Genomic DNA, 24888 nt, shown 5'->3' with positions numbered 1-24888 from the left:
AGCAGGCTTTGTTCTTAATTCATCTAGATAGAACACAGTCCTACCTAAAAGTTTGTGCCCACACTTTAGATAGTAGGTTAAACAACATATTATTAAAAGAAAAAAATTATTAACTTTTTGTCTTTTAGAAAAGTTGCAATTTACATAATTTCCATTATGTTATTGATTAGTCTGAACAGAAGAGATCGTCCTGTTTTCAGTTTGGATAGTGGTAGTTTTCTTCATAGTACCTGGTATGAGACTGTTTTGAATTTGTGACCAAAACTATATTGATAACACAAAGATGTTTTCATTACTGTTGAGAAGCACTTGCACAGTGACAAGTCCTTTTCTGCCTCTTACCCCACTCCAGCACTGAGTGGGCTGGGGGTGCCAAGGAGTTGTGAGGGGACAAAGCCAGGACAGCTGGCCCCAAACGGCCACAGGGATGTCCCACACTGTGTGGAGTCATGTTCTGCATGTAAAGCTGGGTGAGAAGAAGGAAGGGAGAGGATGTTCAAAGTGATGGCATTTGTCTTCTCGATTCACCCTTATGCTTGCTGAATCCGTGCTTTCCATGGAGATGGTTGAACATCTTCCTGCCTGTGGGAAATGCTGAATGAATTCCTTGCTTTGCTTTGCTTGCATGCATTTTCTTTCCATTTTAAACTGTCTTTATCTCAGCCCACAAGTTATCTCACTTTTGCTCTTCCAATTCTCTTTCCCATCCCACTAGAGTGGAGTGAGTGAGCAGCTAGCCAGCCAGGGTTTGACCACAACATGTTCATAGAGATCTAGATCATAGAGACTTTTACTGCATCAAATATCTTTTCTATTATATGCAGGCAAAAGTTTTTGGGGTTTTTCTGTTTTGTTTTTTTTTTTTTTTTCCTGTGGCTGCCACAGTCGTTAGCAAGGGAAAGAATAAAGAAAATAAAATGAGATTGAGATATAGAAAGATTGAAAATTGTTACTCCTGGAGAAGGCTGCTCAGTATTGCCTGGGCAGGCTTTGACAACATCAGCCTCTCTGAATATAGCAAATATTATCTTCCTTGAAATTATGAGACAGAGACCACCTCCATGACTGGATCCTTCAGACGCTGTTTCTCCTGCCGTTCTGTATGACTTTGAGTACGTTGGAAAGGTCAAAACTTTTCGTAATTAATTCCATTAGGTCCTCGTCTTTTTCCACACCATTGATAAACTCTTCTAAAGTCAGTTCCCCTAAAAGAAAGTCACATAGTCTTTAGAAGCTGAGAAATGCAGCAGTCTCTCTAGTGAACAAAAGACCATTCATGCCCAATTGAATCTCTTATGAAAGTTGCTGATAGGCAAATGCAGGTAGAGTATTTGCGAATGATTTCTCACTTTGCATCAGTCAGATCCTCACTCATTTTTCTGTTAAAACAGGTCAAACATAGCTTTCCTTGAAGTCTGAAATAACTATAAGTGCTCATAAATGTGTGTAAAGGGGCTCTAATGAAGCCTGTATCAGGGCTGAATTTGGATGTACTGGCCACTTCTCACTGAGCTAACTAGAATTTATATTAGAGCTGATTTTAAAAGAGATTAGGGTGTGATTTGCTAAGGATTAGTGGTCATAGTCCCCGTGTTGACTACTAGGATTATTTAGAACCATTATCAGATGTAGGGGAAAAAAATCAGCAAAGTGGTTTGATAGATAAATTCTTTCAAGGAACTGAAATGGCCATTTAGAGTGTGATTTTTTTGGGGTCATGTCAAAATCAGCTAATAACTTCGAAGTTTCAAGACAACAATAAAATCTCTTTTATTGAAGAGTAGGGATATTGTTTAATATTCTTCCTCTTTTCCTGCTCTTTTCCCTGTCAGCAAAGGCCAGTTCTAGGCATGTGTCTGTTTGCATAGTACACAGAAATGTCCATAGTTCTCTGTCTAGGGGTTATTCCAGTGATACTGTTTTACTTTAAGAGTAGAAATAAATCTTGGTTTAACAAGAAGAGCCAGATTGTTTCCTCTGAGAATGGTTTAAAGTTTCTTGTTAAATTCACAACAATGAAAGATTTCTCTGTAAAATTAGAAATTACAAGGGCCAGGCAAAGAGGAAAATAGCTGGATGAGTTAAGGCCCCAGGGAGCAGCAGTTTCAGTCATGTGTATGTCTGGTGAATGCTTAGTGTGCTGACTTTTGGCTGTTTTCAGGTTTAAGTAGTCCCTGTAGGTTTGGTGGTTTTTTTGTTTGGTTTTTTTGTTTGTTTGTTTGGTTTGGTTTTTTGTGGTTTTGGGTTTTGTTTCTTTGGTTGTTTTTTTCTTTCTTGGCTTTTTATGTCTTGTTTTTTGTTCATGGCAGCCTTGGAAACATCATCTGACATGAAAAAGGAAAACTATCAGCATTTAAAAAATGTGAAAAACACTTTCTAGCAATAGTCAGTAAAGTTTGCTTTCTGTTTAGTCACATATGTCCTTGCTACACTGGTGAAAGGCTCATATAAAGAGGAAAGTCCTCATTTGACAGAAGTCCTGGTTCTTAGGCTTCAGTGAAAGTACTAAGACCCTCTCCAAGAACTGGCATGCAGAGCCCTGAGGATGTTTGTTCTTCTTTTTTCAACAACAGCCTATATAATCATTCCACAAGCAGACTCAGAACAAGCCATCTCTGTACACTTGCACGCATCATCCTGCTTTGTCACTAATCCACTCACTTCCTCTGAACTCTCCTCCTATCCCAGACACTCCTCTTAGTTTCCCTCTCCTTCACTCTGTATTGCCTTTGACTCAGGTCTTTGGGTGGATGGGGTTCCTGGACTCATCACGTGGACATGCTGCCCCATTTTCCTGCTTATTCAGGTCAGTTGGTCTTGGATTCACTCCTCTTGATCCCAAGCTGTGCATTTTGAGGTACCAATAGCAGGCATACAAACCACACTGCAGTTGCCAGATGAGGTTACACTGGCAGGCCCAGACTCACTTCTGCTGTGATGGGCCTGAGATTTCTGGGAGATAATGAAAATAAATTGCAAAACCAACAGGAGATGTGTTTTAAGAATTGTTCCTTACAACCCATGGGATTATTTATTGTATATTAATGTAAGGAAGGACTTTGCAATTTATTTGTCCATTTGCACTTCTCTTTAATAAGCTACAGGAGGTAGCATAGTTGAAGCGAAATTTGGTAAAACTTGGCCTCTTCCTCAGGTGGAGCTAGTCCTGTTGCTTTCCAGCAATATAAAAACTAAGAAACTATAGAAAACTGTTTGAAATGGAACCACTATGAAGATAATCATCAATATGTTATGTTTCGGATTTTCCTTGCTAAAATGTATGACACTAATGATGGTCTTAGATACAACTATTACTTGCCAGTAAATGTATGGTCAAAGCAGTGAATAATCGTAGAATTTGGGTTAGATTTTGACTGTGTTATTTGCACTCCTTTCATAATTTGTCTTCACCAAAGAGTGGGCCAAGGAGGTGGGTCAAAAAAATCCTCCACTAAGGCATCCTCCACATGCATCACAAGACCACTGTTAATACTCTGATTATATATTTCAAACAACTCTTTAAAAGAGTAACTTCAATACGCTAAATAAGACCATAAAAATGCCCCTCTCTGTCAAACTGCCCAAAATTCCTGTCTGTGACCTGACTTTGCTCTTTTTAGCTTTCCTAATGTTCCAAATTTGTCAATGATTGCAGCAATTGCTGAAAAACATAGTTGCCAGTGGATTATCTTCATGATTAGAAGTATGAGGGAGGACATTCATCCATAATAAATTTTCAACTAGAAACAACTCTGAAGCAGTGAAATGAAATTATAGTTTCCAAAAGCAAGACCAATTGGCTTAATTTAGTATCTTGAGGAAAAACCAGGAGCATGTATCTTAGCATGCATTGACAGTCAGCCTTCAAGGAACATCCAATATGCTCACCAATCTTTAGAACATGCTAGAACATGTGCAACCATTCATCCTATTTGGTTTTTTTTTAAGAATTTAAAATAGGTTATACCAACACAAATATATTACTCCCCCACTGCCAAACAAATTTTCATTTTGCTACTCAATCTGAGAACTGGCATTTTGGAGCTGTTTTTATTGCATGTAATTACTGCATGTATTTCCTTTGTTCAGTTGACTTATACTCGACTGTGAAACTGAAGCAAAATAAGGGCAAAGAAGAGCAGATTCGGGCTTTCAGCTATCTAAACCAGTCATCCTTCAGTTGTATGTTGAAATCCCTTCTTGCAGAAGAGTCCCTGCCAATGCCAACAAAACCTAGATTCTTACCGTCATTGTTCACATCTATCTTCTGAAATATCATGTTTGTGAACTCTTCAGCAGTCATGTTGGTGTAGCCATTAATAGCCTGAATTGCCTGAGGGCAGAAACACAGAAAGTTCTTTCAGAGTTTTTCCCGTCAAGTGTGAAACAATACGCTGTCAGAAGCAGTACTTGAAGTGCAACTCTTTAGTTCATAAACCCTTTCAAAAATCACTAAATAAATAGTTACTTCAAGTAAATTGTCAGTAATAAGGACTGGAAATTTAATTAACATAACACAGCCTAGAGATTACACACTAATATGCATATTTCTGAAGGTCTGAAGAACCCTGTGGCACCTCTGCTCTGTAATTCACTTTTGATTCTACATCAGCATTTTTATCTGGCCCTAGAGAGTTCCATGCCTTCAGAGAGTGCCCTTTGGTCTGTGTGATTTAAATGCAGTATTGTTTTTCCCATCTGAAAGCACATGCAGAGAAAGCCTAAGTAATTTTTCTATTAAGACGTGTTTAATTTAGTAATCACAAATAAAGTCAGACCAGCCGTCCTGAAGTTGGCAGTAAACTTGCCCTCCAGAGAAATTAAGAAAACCAAAAGAAACCCCTCTACTTTTTTACTTTTTTTGGTTGGTTGGTTGGTTGGTTGGTTTGGTGGTTTGCTTTGTTTTGTTTTGGGTTTTTTTGGGTTTTTTTTGTGGCAAAAGGACTCAATATTTGGAATAAAGGTATAAATGTATGTTTTTGCAAAATTGTGTCCCATTGACTGGGAAAATATGTGCATATATATAAACATGCATATGCATTATATAATGGGCACACTATAGAATTTGTTTTTCTGCACTTGAATTATCTTGAGGTGAACTGTGTTGTGTAAGATAAGTCACTGTATGTGCCACTTGTTTCTTTTGGTGTCTCTTTCCAAATATTATATTAGACCTCATATTTTAAAACAATCTATTAATCTATTCACTGATCTAGAATTCTTGACCAAATAAAATCATAAAAATGCCCCCTCTGAATGCCCCAACTTCCTGTCTGTTTCAAAAAGCAGCAATAATTTTACAAAAACAGTTACATAAACTTGTTTCTATTACTAATTCATACTTTAGGTACTTTTGGTGTTTTATATGTCTGACCCTCCCACAGCCTTAAGTAGAAAGTTGTATCCCTTCCACAGTTAAATTTATTGCAGTGCCAAGAGTAAAGCAGTGGTTCCTGAAGTGTTTGTGTCACTGACTACCACAGAAGCACCTTAAATAGTAAATACTGAGCGTTGAAAGGGTGCATGGTTATCTGGAAGGAGTTGGGTAGTGGTATGTTGGTCCATAGTTTGCATAGCTGTAGAGAGAGATTTCATTTTAATAGCACTTCTGTATTTCTAAATTAATGTCTCAGATATTACACATCTTTTTGGACAAGCCCTTGTTTACTGATGCTTATTATAAGCTGGTCACCCCTTAATGGCTGTGAGCCTGTTTGTTCTTTTTTTCTTTTTGGGCCCACCATTTTTAATCTAGTCTAGGTCAATGATTTAGGCAGGTTTAAATTAAAGTTCTTATACTACAAAAGAGATGGAAACACACAAAGGTATAAACTGGTTTTAAAACCGGGTAAGTTAAAAAAAAATATTCTTTGCATTGGAAGGATTTTAATTTTAATTCTCACTTTGGATAGCCCCAGACAAAACACCATTGACTCATTGGCTCTGGGTGAAAATTAATGGAGAATATTTGTGAAAGAAAGATTTCATTAGTCTCAAGGGGAAATCTGGAAGATTCAGCCTCTACTTCTATCTTTAGAAAGCTGCTCTTTAGGTGATCAGCTTTATTTGTTTGACCTGGTAGCTCCATCTGGCTCCAGTTCCTTTCAGTTTTGGCAGCAGCTATTTAAAGTCTCCAACAGCGACTGGCTTGGCACCAGCAGCAATGCAGAATCCAGGAAAAGTATATTCCTTGTTTGTTATGGCATTAAAGCTCTATTTAGTTTCGATGCTCCCTGCAGCAAAACTTTGATGTGTAGTGAGTCCTGTAGATTTAGGGCACCGTATTGAGTCATATATATTTGTAAGGAGCCTTAACATACCTTTCAGATGACAGCAGCTAATGAAGAGGATAATGTTATTTTTATTTCATTAAAGCAAGTTGAAAACTATGAAGATAATTTTAAAGAAAGAATTGTACTTTGGTTTTATGGGTTTGAAGTGGACCCATTTTCTGGAAAATTTTGGAAGTATTTTTATCCAAATAGTATAATAGTAAATATAACAGCGCGATATAATAATAAAATTATATTTCCGTGATTTAGTTTTGAAATGGGGGTAATGGTGTTTGTAGTAAACAAAAAAAGCCTTTCAAAAAATTAAAATATTGTAATATTTTATTGACATCTATATTTTTCTTGCTGCAAGATCAGTTTGAGAAGCCAGTTTTCCACAATAGACTGGCACATATACTTGTAACCATCTGTTTTGTTCATTATGCTGCTACTGTGTTGCCCTGCCTTATAGTACAGTTTATCACAGTAATGTCTCTACTGTTTCTACAAAACATTTCACTTTCAATAAAGTACTTTATCTGTAGAACTATGGTTTAAAGTAAAATGCTACTTAGATGTGTTCAATAAGGAAGAAACTAATGTCAGGAGTGTCACTAGTAGCCACTGTTAATTCTGGTTTTACAACCATAAAACATTAGATAAAGTACTGACAATCCATTTACAGCACATGATAAACCACTGTTTCAGGGCAACACACTATATCAAATGCTCTTGCTATTGATCATAACTTACTTACCCTGAATATGCTTAATAGTTCTTTTTTGTCAATGCATCCATTTCCATCAGCATCATATAGCTTGAAATACCATTTCAATTTTTGGTCAATTTTCCCTCGTATAACCAAATTTATTGCAGCTATGAACTCCAAGAAGTCTATAAATCCATCCTAAGAGAGAGAGGGAGAGAAAAAACCACATCTATTTAATAACACTGGTTTTCTGTTCTTTCTGGCAATTGCACAGGAACAGGTCATCAAAGTTCCTACAATACACATTGATTTGTGAAGCATCTTAATATAGAAATTTTCTGTGGTATCAAAAAAGGATAAAAGGATGTGCTCAACTGGAAGAGCTATAGGAAGAGGTATTATAGGAAGGACAGTTTGGTTCTCCCCTGAAATCCGGGTGTTGTGGAGGGGAGGGGCAAATCTGTTCTGAGCAATTGTTATTGACAGTTTTTAAAAGGAAAAGAAACAGTTTTGTGACAGTCTGACATGTGGAAAAGAGGAGTTTGGGATATCTGGTTTGGTACTAATGAGATACCTAGAGTGGAGTTGTTTACATCTATACTGCAGAACTATGTATGATTTCCAGTGCTGTTCCAGGTGCTATTCATCTCAGGGATCATGTAATAAGTGTTTTAAAATTGTAACAAATACTCTGACATGAACCCTAAGTACTGTGGTTTATCCAAATAAAAATCAAGTCGCTCTGATAAGCATTTTGCATGGGATACAAAGCCTTCAAGGCATAAACCAAACTCTAAATATTGAGGATTGGGGATATTCATAGGGAGACAGCATTTCAGATTGACTTTAGAATCATTTTCTTACTGCTTTGCTCAAGCTTCTGATAGAAGCCTGTCAAGGACAGGCCTCCATAATCAGGTTCTTCTGTTTCTGTAGACATGTGGTTAGGATGGAAGAAGCAGTTGATGAATTTGGATCCTACTTGCTCCAACTGTTTCTCATGTGCATACAAAAAGAATTAACAACTGGTAAATTTAGTCTTGTGATCAAAATCCAATTGGTCAGAATCCAATTGCTCAGAAAACCTTGGAAAGACTTGTCAGTTTCAGATGGCCTTTGACTGAAAAGAGAAGGTTGGATGAGTATTCAGTAGGTTTAGCATGTTACTTAGTTTTATTGCCATATATCAACAGACATCTTGCCAGTTGAGGTTGACAGGCATTAATCAGGCAAGCATTAATCAGTCCCTCAGTATTGTACTACAGGAAAAGAAGATTGGTAAGGATGCACTGCAACTCATTGCCAAAATCAGAATCCTAAAGTAATTTAGGTTGGAGAAGACCTTCAAAGTCACTAGGTCCAACAGTTAATGCACAGCTACCAAGTACATCAGTAAACTGTGTCCCTAAGTGCCACACCTTACACGTCTTTTGAAGACCTCCTATCAGTATATTTTTGTGACAAGGAACCAAACATGTGAGCATGCAAAGAATGACAACAAACAGGAATTTATAAGGGCTAGAATATACTAAAATTGAGAGCTCTTCTGACTAACTTTCCATTGAAAACAAACCAAAATGCCTAAACCATTGAGAGGAATGGCAGATTTGTCTTTACAAACAAGCTGTGGGTCTGCTGGTAAGTAAAACTAGCACTGGGAGATAAAAGAAACAGTGGGAATGATTCCACTGATTGAAGAATGGAAAAAGATGTTTTATTTTACAAATAAACTTTAGGGTTGCTGATAAATTAAATTGGACATTGAAAGATGAAAGCAACAATGGGGACGAAAAACCCCTAAATTCCATAAGAATTAAAAATTAAAAGGGAGGGTTATACATTAGAGAGAAATCTTCGGTATCGGGCATTCTGGGAAGTCTGAGCCTCTCAAATACCTCAGCCAATGGGAAACAGAAAAGGGAAATGCGGCTGGGAAATTAGGATAAAAATTGAGGCTGCATCCTTCAAAAATTCAAGAGACCCCAGGGGAATGCCCCATGGCCTCTCCCTTTATTTGAATAAAGTAAAAGGATTCCTCTATCTCCTTTTTGGACATAAACCTCTGATGTTTGTGGATTAATTTTCCTAACAGCATCCCTACACATCTACACAATTGTGGAAGTGAACGTAGGTTCTCAAAGATTGGATATATTTTTTGAAATAGGAATCCATACTCTTTTTTTTTTCTTTTCTTCATTCTCCTCTTAGATTCCTCACATTTGTGCCCTCATGATACTGATCAGGGTCAGAGCTCCTGGGAGACCCTTGTAGTGTTTGTTTTGATTTCTGTGCAAGGCTGAACAGCAGAGTGGCACCTAAGAGATAAATCCAATGTATTCAAACACACTGGATTCAACCTTCACGCAGAAATGGTGTGTGCATAAGCCATGCAGACTGACCATTGCTTCACAGACCCTCTGCAGGTTCTCTAGTAGTTGCTTGTTTTACTGTAATTCCAATCACAAACAAATGCAGCAAAGACACCATTCAACCACTGTTTAAGATTAAATAAAATTTGACAGTAACTACATATAATTTTCAAACAAAATTAGGCCCAGTGTTAAAAGCAGATGCTTAACCAAGAATGTCATATCACGCACTACAAACTTAATCTTCTTTTTGGCACACTGGCTTTAATTTCTATTTTGCAAGTATTATTTCAAGAAGGATCTCATAAAGTATTTTACTGGAGGTCAAAATGTATTTTGCTGATTGCATTTCCATCATCTGATTTGATATATCTATTAAGAATGTGGTTAAATGCATTTTACATTGCTGCTTTTTTATTGCATTTCATACTGCTTATTGCAACTACAGATTAATTTAAGGATTGCTGGATATCCATGAGCAGATTAATTTTCTTCTCACTCCCTTACATTTCACTTGGGATTTTGGAAAATATAATTTTGTTTGCTTTTTTTCTGCATCTTGGTGTCACTATTGTTGCTCTGACAAAACATCAGGAATCTGGACTAAGTAATAACCAGTCTAATGTGTTTGGGTATGTAATTCTGATCTGGTAGATTATATGGCCTGTCCCAAATAGGAAGGGACTGAAGGCCAGAATGAAAAAACTCCCATCTCTGAAAAACACCTGGGAGAAACTGTAGTTGTCAGGAAAGCCCTTGCCACTTTCTGCAGTCATGGGAACACTACTGGTGACATGGTAGCTAGCAGCCTGTTTCTATTTCTCAGGAATAAAAATACTGAGAAGACTTAGACATGTTTGTCTGCTTGATGTGGAATGCTTTCCTTTCTACACCAAAAAACATACATTGTAGGTAAAAAAGAAAACATTTATGGGATAAAGAAGGCTACAGTGATCTTGTTGCACATATACCGAACTTTCTGAGATAAAGAGAAATATTGCACTTTTTACAGTAGCATCTCAAAATACTACATTAAACAGTGAAAAACATCATAACAGTAACCTAAGAAGATCATCCTGTGGTTCTGTGAGTGCAATAAATGTGTTATGATGTTATTCAAAGAATACTGCTGTGCTGATTTACCCATCTGCTGTTCTATAATCAATCTCAATACAAGTATCTAGGTAGGTCCTTATGTGTCTCTGGGCTCTGTAAAATACCTCTCTGCAGCATGCACAGCAATGTATCTGTTGCCTGTTAGGAAGTCATTAATTTACAAACAAACAGCTACTGTAAGAATAATAAAATAAATTTTTAAATAATGCTCAACATCATAATAAGCAGAGCTGATTACCAGTGGCGGAAATTAAAAATTATTTACTTTTGGTGTTTAACTGTGTAATTGTCAAATATTTGTAATATTTTTGTTAAATTGAATTAATGCTAGGGAAACCTGCTTATTCATCAGGTTAGGATACAAGACAAATTTGGGTGTGTGAAGGTTTCTTTTCCATGTCTGCATGGTGCTGGCTCTGCCTTCCTTGCCTGCAGCACATTGCCATGGGCACCTGTAGGGATGGTGAAGTCCTGCACCCTCCCCTGCCCAAATGAACAGAAAGGGGCACGTGGAGTCAGTTCCCAGGGTACCCTTCTGCGTGTGGTGTAAAATAGAGGAACAGAACTCTCCTAATGTGGTTCTGAGGAGTTGAAGACATACCAAAAGAACGGGTTCTGGGTTGGAGACATACCAAAAGAATGGGTTCAGAACTTCTTTTACATGCCTCAAAGTCTCCAGTATTTCTATACATAGTAGGCTTAATAAAAATGTAGACCTATTTTTAGTCTTTTAACAGCTTGACTGGCTGAACTAGAAGTTTAAGGACACTTTCGGGTCATGCATGTGTTTGTGCCCTTTAATACTGTGCTTTTGGAACTTGTTTTGCTTTTGCTGATGAGTGATTTTTTTAAGCCTTTTGCAACAGATTGATTCACACAACAAAAAGGGAAAGAGGCTCCAAAAATGCAAGTAGAGCTTGCTGATGGTATGAAATTGCTCCTCAGGGCACTATCATTTGTGAGTGCCTAAGGCCCAGAGCCCATTTCAGTTTTTCATTAGCTACTGGATCTCCTGAGGAAAAAGGAATTTCATTTTGTCCTTTTATGAGAGATTTTTGCTTCAGGCTGTCAGTTGAACCTTTACTGGAGGGTGCTCACCATTATTTGGTGAGGATACAGATGTGTGTCCCCGGGGGCAAAGCTAGGCAGGGCGGGACTGCCACGTTATACAACGGCCATTAATACTCCAGCCCTGGAGCTGTAGGAGGGCATTATTGGCTTCCAGAACAGCACTGCTAATCTTCACAGATCCCTAAAACACTCTTAGGACTTCAAACTGTAGTAGAGATTAAAAATAATTGACTTGTCAGCTATGAATACACAGCTGACCTGAAACAGCACCGTTATCCAAGGCTGTGCCAGAGTGATCTGAACGTGGTGTTTTGGCTGCCTAGCTCTTCCCTGAGAGTGATTTTCTAGCAGTGGCAGGGATCCCCTACAGGGATAGTCAGCCATCTCATACCACATGCTGTGGCCAGGCGTGTGGAAAGGGACAATTTCTGTCCCTGAAAACCCTATGGTGAGTGAGCTTATCATTTTACTTGAATCACTGTGGGCTCCACCAAGAGTTTATACACAATAAGCAGCGACTTGTTTCCAAAATTTGTTCCTTAAAAATCTCTAAACTCAATCTGACAGCAGGAGAATAGCTCAAATTGTTTATCAGGATTAATAAGTGTGCAAACATAAATGGTGCAGGTATTTCAAACCTCGGGCTTAGGTCATTAAGCCACCTTCTTTCCGAACCGCCCGTCTTTCAGAATAGTCCTTAAACCTCTTAAGGGAGAGGGAGGAGGCATGGGTCAAACAGCTCAGAATAACTGTGAAATTTATAGCTAATCCTATGTGCTTCTTTCTTTCTTTTTGGGTCCAATTTCAAATGTAGCACTGCTTTCTCTGCCCTCAGAAACCTAAAAGAGGATTAATTTCACTCCATTTCTTGTTCCCCCGTTTCATGGAATCACAGAATTACAGAATCGTGTTAGTTGGAAAAGACCACAAAGATCATTGAGTCCAACCATCCTCAGTTTGTTTTTGCTTCTGAGTACTTTAATCTATTCCTCAGAGGTTGCAGCTGCAATTATTGAAGAAATAAAGAGCTACTTGTAACTCTGTTACTTTGATACTTCCCTAGGATCTGATATTGCAGTTTGGGCTTGGCCAGACTCACAAGTTTTGTAAGTAAACAGAGCTGGCATTTGTCATGGGGCGGGGTAGACCTCAGCAAGCAAACATTATTAAACAAGGATGAAGAACAAAGCAGGGAATTAGGAGCTGCAGATTGTTAAGCGGTTTTGTAATCAGTGCATTCTCATGATTATGTAAAGGGATGAGGCTGTATTGACCAGGCCATTACACAACGTTCTGCTTTGCCCAGATGAAGAGGACCTCCAAGGTTTGGAGACTTAAAAATTACCAGGACATTTGCATTGGAGGAGTTGGAAATACAGAGCCAGCTGTATGTCCTGGCTCTCAGAATTGCAGGCTACCCTGGTAAAACCTGGTGAAATCCAAAATGTTAAGATGACAAACAATTGTATTTCTTTAAAATTACAACTACCCCCTAACTCCTTGCTGTCAGGGACAATTTTCTTTTAAGATTACTGGAGAAGACAAGGAAGTCACCAGGCTGGGGCCTCTGCCCAGGAAGGCTATGCTGTAAAGACCTAGCCGTCTGCCATCCTCTCCTGGATGCTGCGGTTTTAGCTCTCTGCACTCCTAATTTTGAGCCTCTGCCTGTGCTTTTAGGAACATCTTTTCCAAATTAAAGCAGTAGGCAAGAGAGGAAAAAGACTGAAAAATGCAGCTGTGACATCTTAACACATTTTCCAGGAAATTCCTTGCTGATAATCCTAGCAGATTTTTCTTGTTTGACAAATTCAAAAACTCAGCCGGACAAACCTCCAGGAAAAGTTGTCTTGGTTTGAAAGAAAGATGTCTCCCAAGGAAAGTGGGAGGAAATATGACCCCCTTCCCCCCTAATTATTATAACTTTGAAATTAAGGAGAGCTTTCAGTCAGAGATGTGGGAAAAGGAATAACACTTCTTTACTAGTATGTATAACAAGGCAAACGACAACAAACAGAGCCAGAATCCCAGGTGCAGCAATCTCTTGGCCGCAGGCACTTTCCCCTTCGGTGTAGTTATGCCCACAGCCGGCAGGGGCGCTGTTGGCTCCCAGGTGGGCAGGGCAGGTGCAATGATTCCCCCACAGCTGCAGGGGGCGCTGTGGCACAAGCACAGTCACACCTTCCTCACGTGGTCTAAAATTAGGCCATAACTCAAAACTCATGTTAAATCCTACAGTCAAGAATTCAACTGTACTTGCATTAAGCAAGTGATAATTTTATGATAAATAAGGCTTTTAGTTGGTAATAACAAATTATTACAGCAGAAGTTTGTATTATCGCAGCAGTGCTGGCTTCAGACCCTCTGTACCTTCGGCTCCAAAATCCCAGTGACCTGAATCTCCCCAGGCACCTTCTGCCAAAGGCTCCAGAACAAGCCACTGTTCCCAGCTGCAGAGTAGAGCATGTTCTTCACCTCTGGTCCCATCCTGACTGGGCCAAGGGCTACCGCATGAGCAGTCTCCTGCTTGATCTGGGCAAAAGCTTGTTGCTGCTCAGGGCCCCAGTGGAACTCATTCTTCTTATGGGTGACCAGGTAGAGAGGGCTCACAATCTGACTATACTCAGGAATGTGCATTCTTCAAAAGCCTATGGCGCCTAGGCAAGTTTGCATTTCCTTTTTTGGTGGTTGGCAGAGACATTGGGGTGATCTTATTGACGACATCAGTGGGAATCTGATGCCATCCATTTTGCCACTTCACTCCCAGAAACCAGATCTCTTGAGCAGGTCACTTAACTTTACTCTTTTTGGTGGCAAAGCTGGCTTCCAGAAGAATCTGGATGATCCTTTCTCCTTTCTCAAATACTTCCATTGCCACGTTCCCTCCCACAATGATGTCACTGATGTACTGTAGATGTACCAGAGCCTAACCCTTTTCCAGTGCAGCCTGGATCAGTCCATGGCAGATGGTGGGGCTGTGTTTCTACCCCTAGGGCAGTTGGTTCCAGGTGTACTGCACTCCCCTCCAGGTGAAGGCAAACTGAGGCCTGCATTCTGCTGCCAGAGGAATGGAGAAAAACATGTCAGCAATGTCAATAGTGGCGTACCACTTTGCTGCCTTGGACTCCAGCTCGTACTGGAGTTCCAGCATGCACAGCAGCACTCAGCAGTGGAGTCACTTCATTCAAGCCACAATAGTCCACAGTCAACCTCCATTCTCTGTCAAACTTGTGCACAGGCCAGATGGGACTGTTGAAGGGTGAGTGGGTTTTGCTGACCACCCCTTGGCTCTCCAGTTCATGGATCATTTTGTGGATGGGGAATCACAGCATCTCAATTTATCTGGTACTGACAGCAGTGCACTGTCAAGGTGGCAGTTGGTACTAGTTTTTCCTCCACTTTCGGAAGTCCAACTGCAGAAGGATTCTCTGATAGTCCAGGCAAAGTGTTCAACTGCTTAATGTTCTCTGCCTCTACAGCAGCTATGCCAAAAGCCCATCTGAGTCTCTTTGGGTCCTTGTAATAGCCATTCTGGAGGAAGTCTATGCCCAGAATACACAGGGCCTCTGGGCCAGTCACAATAGGATGTTTCTTCCACTCTTTCCCAGTCAGGTTCACCTTGGCTCCCAACAGGATCAATTGCTGTGATCCCCCCGTCACCCTGGCAATGGAAACAGGTTCTGCCCCCACATGTCCCAATGGTATCAGGGTACACTGCACACCAGTATCAACTAAGGCATTGTATTTTTGTGGTTCTGATGTGCCAGGCCATCGGATCCACACCATCCAGAAGATCCAGTTTTCCTATGCCGCTCCCTGGATAGAGGCAGGGCCCCTCTAACCCTGGTTATTATTTTCTTCCTGGGCATACATGATAGAGGTACCTTCAAGGGGATCCAACAGATCATCCTCCCTTCTCTTATACCAGGAAGCTTGGTCATGGGAGACTGAGGCTGCCTTCGCTTTAGTAGAACTCTGTCAGTAAGCGTTTTTTCCTCTTCAAATTCACACACCTGTGCTGCCCTGACAGAAGTGGGTTTCCCATCCCACCTTCCCATGTCTTCCCCATGGTCACACAGGAAGAACCTCAGCTCATGGGGAGTACTCCCTCTCCCTAGCTGGTGCACATCAGGCTCTGATATTGGGGACTGTGACTCACACTGGTACCACACTGTTCTTCCTCACCTCCCTAATGTCTTTAAGGTCCTAAATCAAAGCAGAGACATGAGCCTGCATTGGGCCATTGACTATACTCTCTAATACCTGAGCCTGTTGGCAATGGAACCCACTGTCTCTTGGTTGTCCATGGCATTAATTGTTGCAATGAAGTTGCTGTATTGAGATGGCCCTAGCTCTTCCAGGGCCCACAACATTTGGCCTGTGCACCTGACCTTGTCAGGATCATTACCATGCTGTCCATCCTTTCCACAAATTCCTCCACCTTGGCCATTTCTCTTGTCTCTCTGTTAACAGCAGACCTTTCATTAGGGGTAGAAATGAGCCAAGACATAGACTGTCATTTAACAATATGGAAAGGGTCCCAGTTTATTCTTCTTTACTCCTCAGCCATCCTGACTCTGACTACAGCAAGTTCCTACTGTTGGCTTTTCTGACTGACTGCTGGCTATATCCTGCTGGAATATGACTGCAAGTGTTTCCTTGCTACCTCTGACTACAGGCTTTTACCTAGCTCAGTTATGATCGCAGGCTCCAGCTCTATGAGACCCAGACTAAACTCATAGCAAATCTTTTGCAGTAGCAACTCTCTTCCTTTTTTCATTCTTCATTGTGTCTCTCTGGATCATTACTTCTTCAGAGCACCTCTACCTTCTCAAGGTCTTCTTCCTCTATACTTCCCCCTAATCAGAGGAGCCCACCCCTTTTATTGCGCTTTATTAGTCACAGCTGTGACCCATTAAGGGCAAGACTGTTCTTCTTCTTTTGGTAATTAGTACAACTGTGAGTTATCAGGGGCAAGGTCACTTGTAATTCCTTCTTCTACACCTACAAGGTACCAGTCGTTAGTCTGTCTCTTACCAACAGATGGGACAAAATTCTATAAGAGAAAGAAACAAAAGGAAAAATCCTAACCCCCAACAAAAGTACATTGAAGACGTACATGTTTTCTAGTGGCAAAGATGTTCTATTGGGCAGATTTGGGTGATTCTATATAATGCTCTGTGAGTCTCAAGGGATGTATGAAAGCTCCTAAAAGTTACATGCATATACTATCATTGTCTAAACTACTTGTATTATAATAGTAGACTGTTACTATAATAACTGGTTTATTCTTAATTAATGTATAAATAAATAGAAAAAAAGACAATTATGCCTTAAAAGAAATCTTAAAATTTCTTTGAATAATAGAAGCACTTTCCTGAACAGTTTCCCATTAAAATTAATTTACCCTTTATCTTCATAATAATTTTTGAAGTAATGCTTAAAAATAATTATGATTAATTGTCCAAAGTAAATTTCCATTGCCTATTCACATAACATGACAAAATTACAGTGTTACCTGATAATGGCATGCTCTAAATGCTTCTTAAACTCAATGACAGCTGCAGAATACATGCTAATTTGTTTTCACTTAAGTGAATATTTCAAAGAAACCCTAACCTAATCCAAACCAGTTACAAATCAAGGCTGTATGATGCAAGGAAAAGTCAATGGAGTATTTATCTGTAACACTTACCTATTTGAATATTTTAAAAATTAGATTTTAAAGAGAAACATTTATTGGAAACTCAGATTACTCTTTTGGAAATGGAAAAAAACCCCAATAAACCAAGAACAGAACAAAGAAGGCCACTGAATTCTGCAGTGCTGTAGAGAGATCTGAGACAGGCATTTCTTTAATGTCCCATGTAAAGAATTGGTCTCCCATGCTTGATGGTGCTGTGTCACTACTGGGGAATTACCTCTGGTCTAAAACTTTTAGCTCATAACTTAAAATTCATAATGTTAAATCCTTCAGTCAAGAATTCAACTGTACTTGCATTAAGCAAGTGATGATTTAATGATGTAGACTTTTAGCTGGTAATGACACATTATTCTAGCATAAGTTTGTACTATCACAGCAGTGTGCCCTGTGACAAACCAATAGAAAACAAACTTAAGGTTATGCAATTGCACCAATAACTGTGTGAAGTATTTACAGTATTACAGAGTGCTTTTTTTTTTTGGAACTAATATGTAAAATTGAATGTAAAATTTTTGGGAGACAGTTTAGAAGAAGAATACAGGCATTCTTTAGTATAGTTTGTAAATAAATAAAGTAGTATTTGGAAATTGGTGAAATATTCATAGAACATGGAATTTTTTATCAGGGCACTGCACCTTTCAAAGGCACTTGAGCATACCGAGAAAAATTAGGTAACTATCCTGCCTTGAACACAGCAAAGCATAATTTAACTTCCTAATTTACAGTAATCAGGCTAGTTACTTTACATTTGAGATAATTTTATGCAACATTACTCCAAATTAAGGAAAAGCAAATGATTTGGCTTTGTTGCTTTTGTTGGATTGTGTCTGAAACTAATGGGAACAGGATTTTTACATGTCACCTTCAAAAAGTCCAGATATATGAGGAAGTAAAAGCTGTAGATTTTTGTTACTTCTGACAGAAGAATTCTTTCTGTCTAAGACATACCTAGAGTCTTATTTTCTTCTAGCTCTTGGTTTAGAAGCTGATTAAGTTTTTCACATACAGGCTTTTATTGCTAACTACAATGTGATAGCAATGACTGTCATAAAACAAAAATATGCTTTCTAGGGTTTTCTTCTTTTGGAAACATTTATGAGAGTGACACAATCTTCAAAATCAGAAAAAGCAAGAGTTAGACTTCTCTGGGCAAAGTGGAAGTGCTGGGCCAATACAAGAACCATGGAAAAGGAATAACATAAAGCATCCTGCCTCAATATAATATCAGTTTACATGGTTATTGGCCCCACAGTGTCATGCAGATGTTGCTGCTGCAATTTTGTTGATTTACCTAAGCTGGTTGGTTAGAGTAGCATAAGACAAGGGTCCAAGGAGTAATTTCAGGCTGAAAACGTCGCTAAAGTTACGTGTGTTGCTGAGCTTATGTTTGCTCAATTATTCAGAGACTCATGACACAAAAGAGGAAAGTAGTTCAGGAAAGTTTAGGAAAATGTTTCTTTGATTATTATCCTTACTTTCTTTTAACTATTGCACCCAGTTTTGTTGTGTCAGTTCTGGTAATGCCTGTGAACATGTAAGGATGTAGCAAAGGGGCTAAGTGGCTGCTTAGGCAGCCTGACAATTCATATCACAGCTGCTATTCCAGAACAGCCATTGCTGTTCTGAGGACACAGCAGAGCAAGACATTCTGGGAAAGGAAGCCCAACTGAAAATTCTATTTTCCAGGAAAGGACAGTTAGCAAAGTTATCCTGAGCTATTATAGTTAATCCCACAAGAAGTGGAAATGCTTAATATTTAGGTTCCTGGTAGTTTTTGAAGCATTGCTCTCTAGCACCTATATTTTTAATCATTTAAGAGCTCTTCATACCTTCTGTGATCATGTGGAAAGCAGCTAACACATCATGCTAGGTAACAATTGCTCAGTTTGGCCCTGCAGTCTTTAACAAAATAATATATTCACTAGAATCTCTAGACTAGATGCTTCATAGAGAGGAAAATAACATTCTTCTCTCTCTCACAATTCTCAAGGTGGAAAAAGTGGAAGGAAAAAAACAGCTGAAAGTCAAATGAAGAATAAATTACAATAAGCAGCAAAAGACCTCTGAAAATTATGACACCTTTCTGTGGACATTTGTAGGCTTTTCATGGAATATGAGGTGCAACGACTGCTTTAATTTCAGGAGAGAATTAGAGAATTTCATGGCCAAATGACTCTCATTTCCTTCTATTACAATACTAAAGATGTTGTACTTGGCTAACCACATTCATGTCCCTATAACCAAAGGAAGATAACATCTATTTATATCTAGAACACAAAATCAGATGCTGAAAAGTCTACATGATAATTTGAATTATAAAGACACAGCAGGACAGTGGGGAAGAAGCTAGGATGAGAAAAAAGGAAAGGTGGTCTGCCTCCCAACACTTCTTAGCTTTGTTCAAAGTATAAGGAGTGAAGGGAAACAGTTATGATTCAGGAAAAAAAAAAAGGAGAAAAGGAAAAAAAGGATTTAACTTGAGATTTAGTTTACATTGCTAAGTAGTCATCCCTACACACAATAAAGTTCTATTGAAGTAACATATTTTTGCATTTCTTATTATCTGTTCTACATCAAACATCCTTCTTCTTTATATTTTAAATGGATTCGTTTTAAAATCTTTTTTTATAATTCTAATCTGCATAATGATGTCAGATGAACTCTATCAGACAACTACTTTACATTTTAAATGAAAAACACAAAGTAGAAAAATGATTAAGGATTGACATCAGCTGGTGGCTCCTTATCTAAAGATTTCTAAAACTGCTGTGGAGTGTCTGCTTTTGTGCATCTACCAACTTTATCTCTGCATAAGAAATAGCAGAAAATAGTGTTCTCTGATGTGGTCTGTCCAATGCTTTATAAATTTTAACAGAAAGTCCTTGAACTTCTATAATTTTACCTCAGTGCCACATACCTATTAATCTTCTTTACTCTTCACAGTAATTCTACCTTTTAAAATCCAATTTTCTTACAAAGCAACACACACTTATTCCTGTAGCTAGTTTCAATAATGCCAAAAGAAGCAGTAAGAGAACTACAACAGCAGCATCCCATTTTCAGTCCATTGCTTCACTTGTTAAATGGCTATGCAAATTTTGTCCTTCAGAGGTCATAAGAACTCAATCAATCAATCAGTCAATCACAGTGTTCAATTTTTATTTTTAGTGGTGGCAAAACCTATCTGCAAGCTAATGAGAAATGAATGGCAGTGATCTGGGTTTCTGATTTAAAGAAAGAAGATACTTCAGAATAAGTGTTGCATAGTAGCAGTGCTGACTGTAGAATTTGTCCTTATTTCTGCCTAAGAGCAAATAACACTTGCAATGTATTATGGATACACCACACATTATTTTTCTATATATGTTTTCTCCTTTAACATCAGTGAAACATCATTTTGATGGATATAATAGCACTGAAATATATTCTCACTGAAAACCAAATATACATCATTATACTTGGCAACTACTGAGATATTTTAGGTGAACATAACTGTTTCCTCTCTAAAATTCATCATTAGGATTCATGAACTAGGACTGCCAGTTATGAGTGGACTGACACACAAGGGAAGGAAAAAAAGTAGAAAGAATTAAATGTATTTGTATGTGCTTGCAGATTTATCCTTTTTGTATTGCAAATAGCTCAAGGGCAAAGAAGACTGAGATAATTTTTCTCTAAGAAGGGACTCTTCACGTCTAAGAAAGGAAATACTTTAAAAATTAATTTGGTTGTACTTGTACTTTAATAAACAATTTATTTTTGAAAGTTTTCATTGGAAAGCTGTGGCAAAAGATAAACCTACCACTTATTATCCTGCCAATGTCATTATTTAAATAATGCTTACAAGTATTAATGTATGAGTCATCAAACAAAATGCTTGCTGAAATGTTACCTTCTGCACTCCTTGTGAGAATCTCAAGGAAAGTAAATTTTGCAATTACAGTTCTGGATGTTCAGCACCTTTATTTTTCAATGCTGTTAAGGATGATGAAGAACAGCTTTCAAACTTCACTAGCATATTTTTTTGTTTGCTTGTTTGTATGTTTAATTAGAAGCAAAGCATTCCACCAAGGGTGAGGAAGGTCTGAAAAAACCGTCACATGGTAGTCCCCCCCTAAAAATCTATAGATAGATTTTTTAAAAAATTAAAAAGATATCTGTGTTCCTGGTGCATAGGGTCATTTAGTTCTGAAACCACTGGTGGTCTGCACAAGAGACACACTAGTGCTTATTTAGTATGTTCTTGAGAAGAAAGGTTTTCAGACATAGACTTTGTCACTAACCTTGCACAGAAAGAGGCCCCGCCTGGAAATGGCCTTTATGCATTGAACAGGGGCACTCTGGTGAGCCAGAGTCACAAATACCTGTGCAGTGCTGATAGCTGTACCTGCACCTCATGCATGTACCTGTACCTCACAGGTGTACCTGCATCTCACAGGTGCACCTGTACCTCATGGGTGTGCCTGCACCTCACAGATGTACCTGTACCTCACAGATGTACCTGTACACAAATTAGCATGGGACACAACTGAGCTCAAGGAGCCAAACAGCCACAGCACCATTGCCTCATTGGCATGAAATGATTTGCCTGCTGCTGAGACCAGAGGAGACCACAATCTTCCACATGACATTAAATTACTCTGTGAAGATGTCCCCTTCCCTGTTATTTGTCCACTGGCCATTAATTTCTGTGAGTGGGGAGCTGAACTACTTTTTTATCTCTAACCTAGAGAAAGGCAGGGAATTATAAGATTTGGCTTGCAACTATTCTTGTTGGTATTTGTATGGATGACTTGAATGTAATGAGTTTTGAATGGGCTTTCAATGTATCACAAATTGTCAAAAAAATCTTATGATGCTGCTGTTATTCCTTTTAAACTATTTTGATTTTACTGGAAATTTAGGGTTTTTGCTGGAAATCCTAAGAGGGTGAAGAGTGTAACAGGCTTCAGCTGGAAGCAGCAAAGCTGATGAGAAGGTGAAATTCACTACTGTAGTTACATCCTACAGTATGCCATACCTTACATGCTAGAGGTTTTAAACTGGCACACATGAAACACAGAGGAGAAAATCTATGCACCTTTCAAGAGTGTTTTTTACCACCTTGATCTATGTTTTTTACCATCTTGATCTATATTAAATACCTCCAGACATGGATGTCCTCAGATTAACTCAAGGCATTAGGCTGCTATAATTGGAATTGTAGATTAATCACAGGACTAACTCTTTAGCAGAGCTTTCTGAGCAGATTCCTATTTTGAGAAAATGGAAGCCTACATGTGAAAAATGCATTTTATGCTGAGAAGACTGCATTAAATGACTCAAGTTTTCCATATCGGGTTTCTCTATATTTAGATCAGCTGTAAACTAGTCCCTAAACTATATGATTTTTATAATCTTCAGCAATAGAAGTCATAACAATTTTAAACTGTAAAAGTCCACTATTAAACCATGGTTAGAGCAGGAAAAAAATCAGGTCATATATCTATAAAAAGTCTATAAAAGCTGGGGGAAGCATGGGAGGAGGTTCAAGTTTGCCAACCATCTATTTATAACAGCACTTTTGTATGAAGAATACTTTTAAGACAAAGGAAATAATTTCTATCAAGAAGTTTTGTATACTCCGCCAGTCACTGGGAAAGTGACCCCTTGATTAGGAAGCAAAAACCAGAAAAGAATGTTATTGGGGTGTTAGGAGACACAAGACAGACTATGGATTTTGGACCTGGTTAACACAAGAGATTTGATAACAGGATGCTTTGGCAAAAGCAAAAAGAACTTTGAAAATTAGACCTAGATTGCAAGAAGATTCAATCAGACAGGTTTACCAGAGAAAGAAAATCTCATTAAACTCTGCAAGCAAGACATGTTGTTATATGTATACGTTTGTGTATGTGATTTTAACCTAATCATTGTAGTACACATTACTAGTCTCCCTGAAATAGTATATAAGTTTTTGTATCCCACAATAAAATCTGACTCTGATCACCGTTAGAATTCTGGTCACTGAGTCAGTCTCCCCGTCTCTCTCTATCACCAACAGAATGTGGCAGAAAAAGAAGCAAAATTTTGATCTTAACACCACAGAAGCTTTTAAAGTACCGAAGGAACTGAATGCAAGCAAAAATGACCAAATTATTTCTGAATTTGTGCATTATGCACTTACATCCAATAACTTCTGTGTCTTGAAGATGAATGATTCTCATCTGTTTAATATAGCACAATGCCTAAATGTTCTGACATAATGTCACAGACCCCTTATTTGTACAATAATAGCTGCCATTTGAGAGCCCATAGTGTGATACCCCCAGTCAGCCACCCATTGACCACTCTTCATGCATCTATACTTAATTAAAAATTTTTCAGGATGAAATCCTACATTTTTGCCAAAAAACCTGGGGCAGAGAAAAATCTGTAGAAAGCTTATAAAGACAAAAAGCGAGTATGTGGAATAAAGAGATCCTCTTATTTTACCTCATCAACAACATACAACATTCCTTTCTTCCTGCCCTAAGAAGCTGGCTGTTGCCACATTTTTCTCAGCTTAATCACATAAAAAACATCACAGCCGTGTATTTGAAAAGCATTTGATCAATGCTTCTTGTTTCTAAAAGTATTCCTTAAACATAGTGGTGATTCATTATGGTAATAAATAAAAAAATTAAATTTATGAAAATGGAGTGCTTTTAACAATGCTAGAAAAAGAAAAGTAATACAATCATTATACTGAATAGAAATTAAAATACAGCAAATCTGTAAAGCTCTGTGAAAAATTGCCATGGGCACATCTTGCATCTTAAATTGCTCCTTTTCATTTTTTTCTGAATAAAAATATCTGTTGGTCTCAAATATGCCAGTTTTAGTTTCATTTGCCTGACATCGTTCCCTAGCAAGGTTGGTATCAATATCTAACATACCTTTACAAATACTCACAGGCTATAGATCAGCATAGATTTCTGAGCTTTGCTGCACTTTAGCTTGATTCCCAGCTGCTCTACTTTTTAATACCTATTTTTCTACTCTGTTTTCTGGGGGTTTATTTCCTCATTTTTCTTTTTGCTTAGAAACTGATCTACAGGTTGGGATGTCCTTGCTGTTCAACTCCACATTATGTGGAAAGCTGAAATTTTTAGAAAAACTAGTTATGAAACACCTGAAAAGAAAGGATATCTGTAGGAACTGGTAGAGGTGCTACACTAAGACACCATCTGGACACACATGACCTTCTCTGGTGAATGGACTGCATTCCAACATACCCAGTATGTGTAATCAAACAGGACACCCCTCAGTGGTCTGGTATATGTGACTCCAAGAATTACAAAATACAGACAAGGGAGAAGACAGCAGGGGGGAATGCTTTCTCCTGTGGTGACTGGAAATCTGGAAATTACCTCTCTTTTTAAGAATTGTTTCCTGAAATTTTTTTAAGTGTCCCTAGAAAGTACTAACAAAGTCCTAATCCAAACCCTCAAAGCAAAGTCTCACTTTTTCTCTTCTAGTGCACCTTAATGGCAAACCTGTCCAAAAGAGCAGTTTTGGGAGGATAGCACAAAAAAGAGCCTGCAGACTACAACTCACAAACAAAGCAATAGTATGAGATAAAAAAAAGAAAAAAAACCAAAAAAAAACCCCAAAAAAACAAAAAAAAAA

At 38.4% G+C, this 24888-nt stretch overlaps 1 protein-coding gene across 1 annotated transcript in view; it reads right to left on the bottom strand.

The window, feature by feature from the left end:
• Nucleotides 1-378: 378 nt before the first annotated feature.
• GUCA1C (guanylate cyclase activator 1C) overlaps nucleotides 379-24888 on the bottom strand; it is a 36910-nt gene continuing 12400 nt past the window's right edge. Inside the window, exons 2-5 of the mRNA XM_036388195.2 lie at nucleotides 7030-7179; nucleotides 4246-4333; nucleotides 1058-1205; nucleotides 379-582 (exon numbers count right to left, since the gene is read on the bottom strand). Coding sequence (XP_036244088.2) covers nucleotides 1075-1205; nucleotides 4246-4333; nucleotides 7030-7179 — 369 coding nt within the window. The 3' untranslated portion in view covers nucleotides 379-582; nucleotides 1058-1074. The remainder of the gene's footprint in view (nucleotides 583-1057; nucleotides 1206-4245; nucleotides 4334-7029; nucleotides 7180-24888) is intronic.

Source organism: Molothrus ater, chromosome 2, assembly GCF_012460135.2.
Source record: "Molothrus ater isolate BHLD 08-10-18 breed brown headed cowbird chromosome 2, BPBGC_Mater_1.1, whole genome shotgun sequence".
Taxonomy (NCBI): Eukaryota; Metazoa; Chordata; class Aves; order Passeriformes; family Icteridae; genus Molothrus; species Molothrus ater.
The sequence above is the reverse complement of the archived record's forward strand: the minus strand, read 5'-3'. Positions and strand labels throughout refer to the sequence as shown.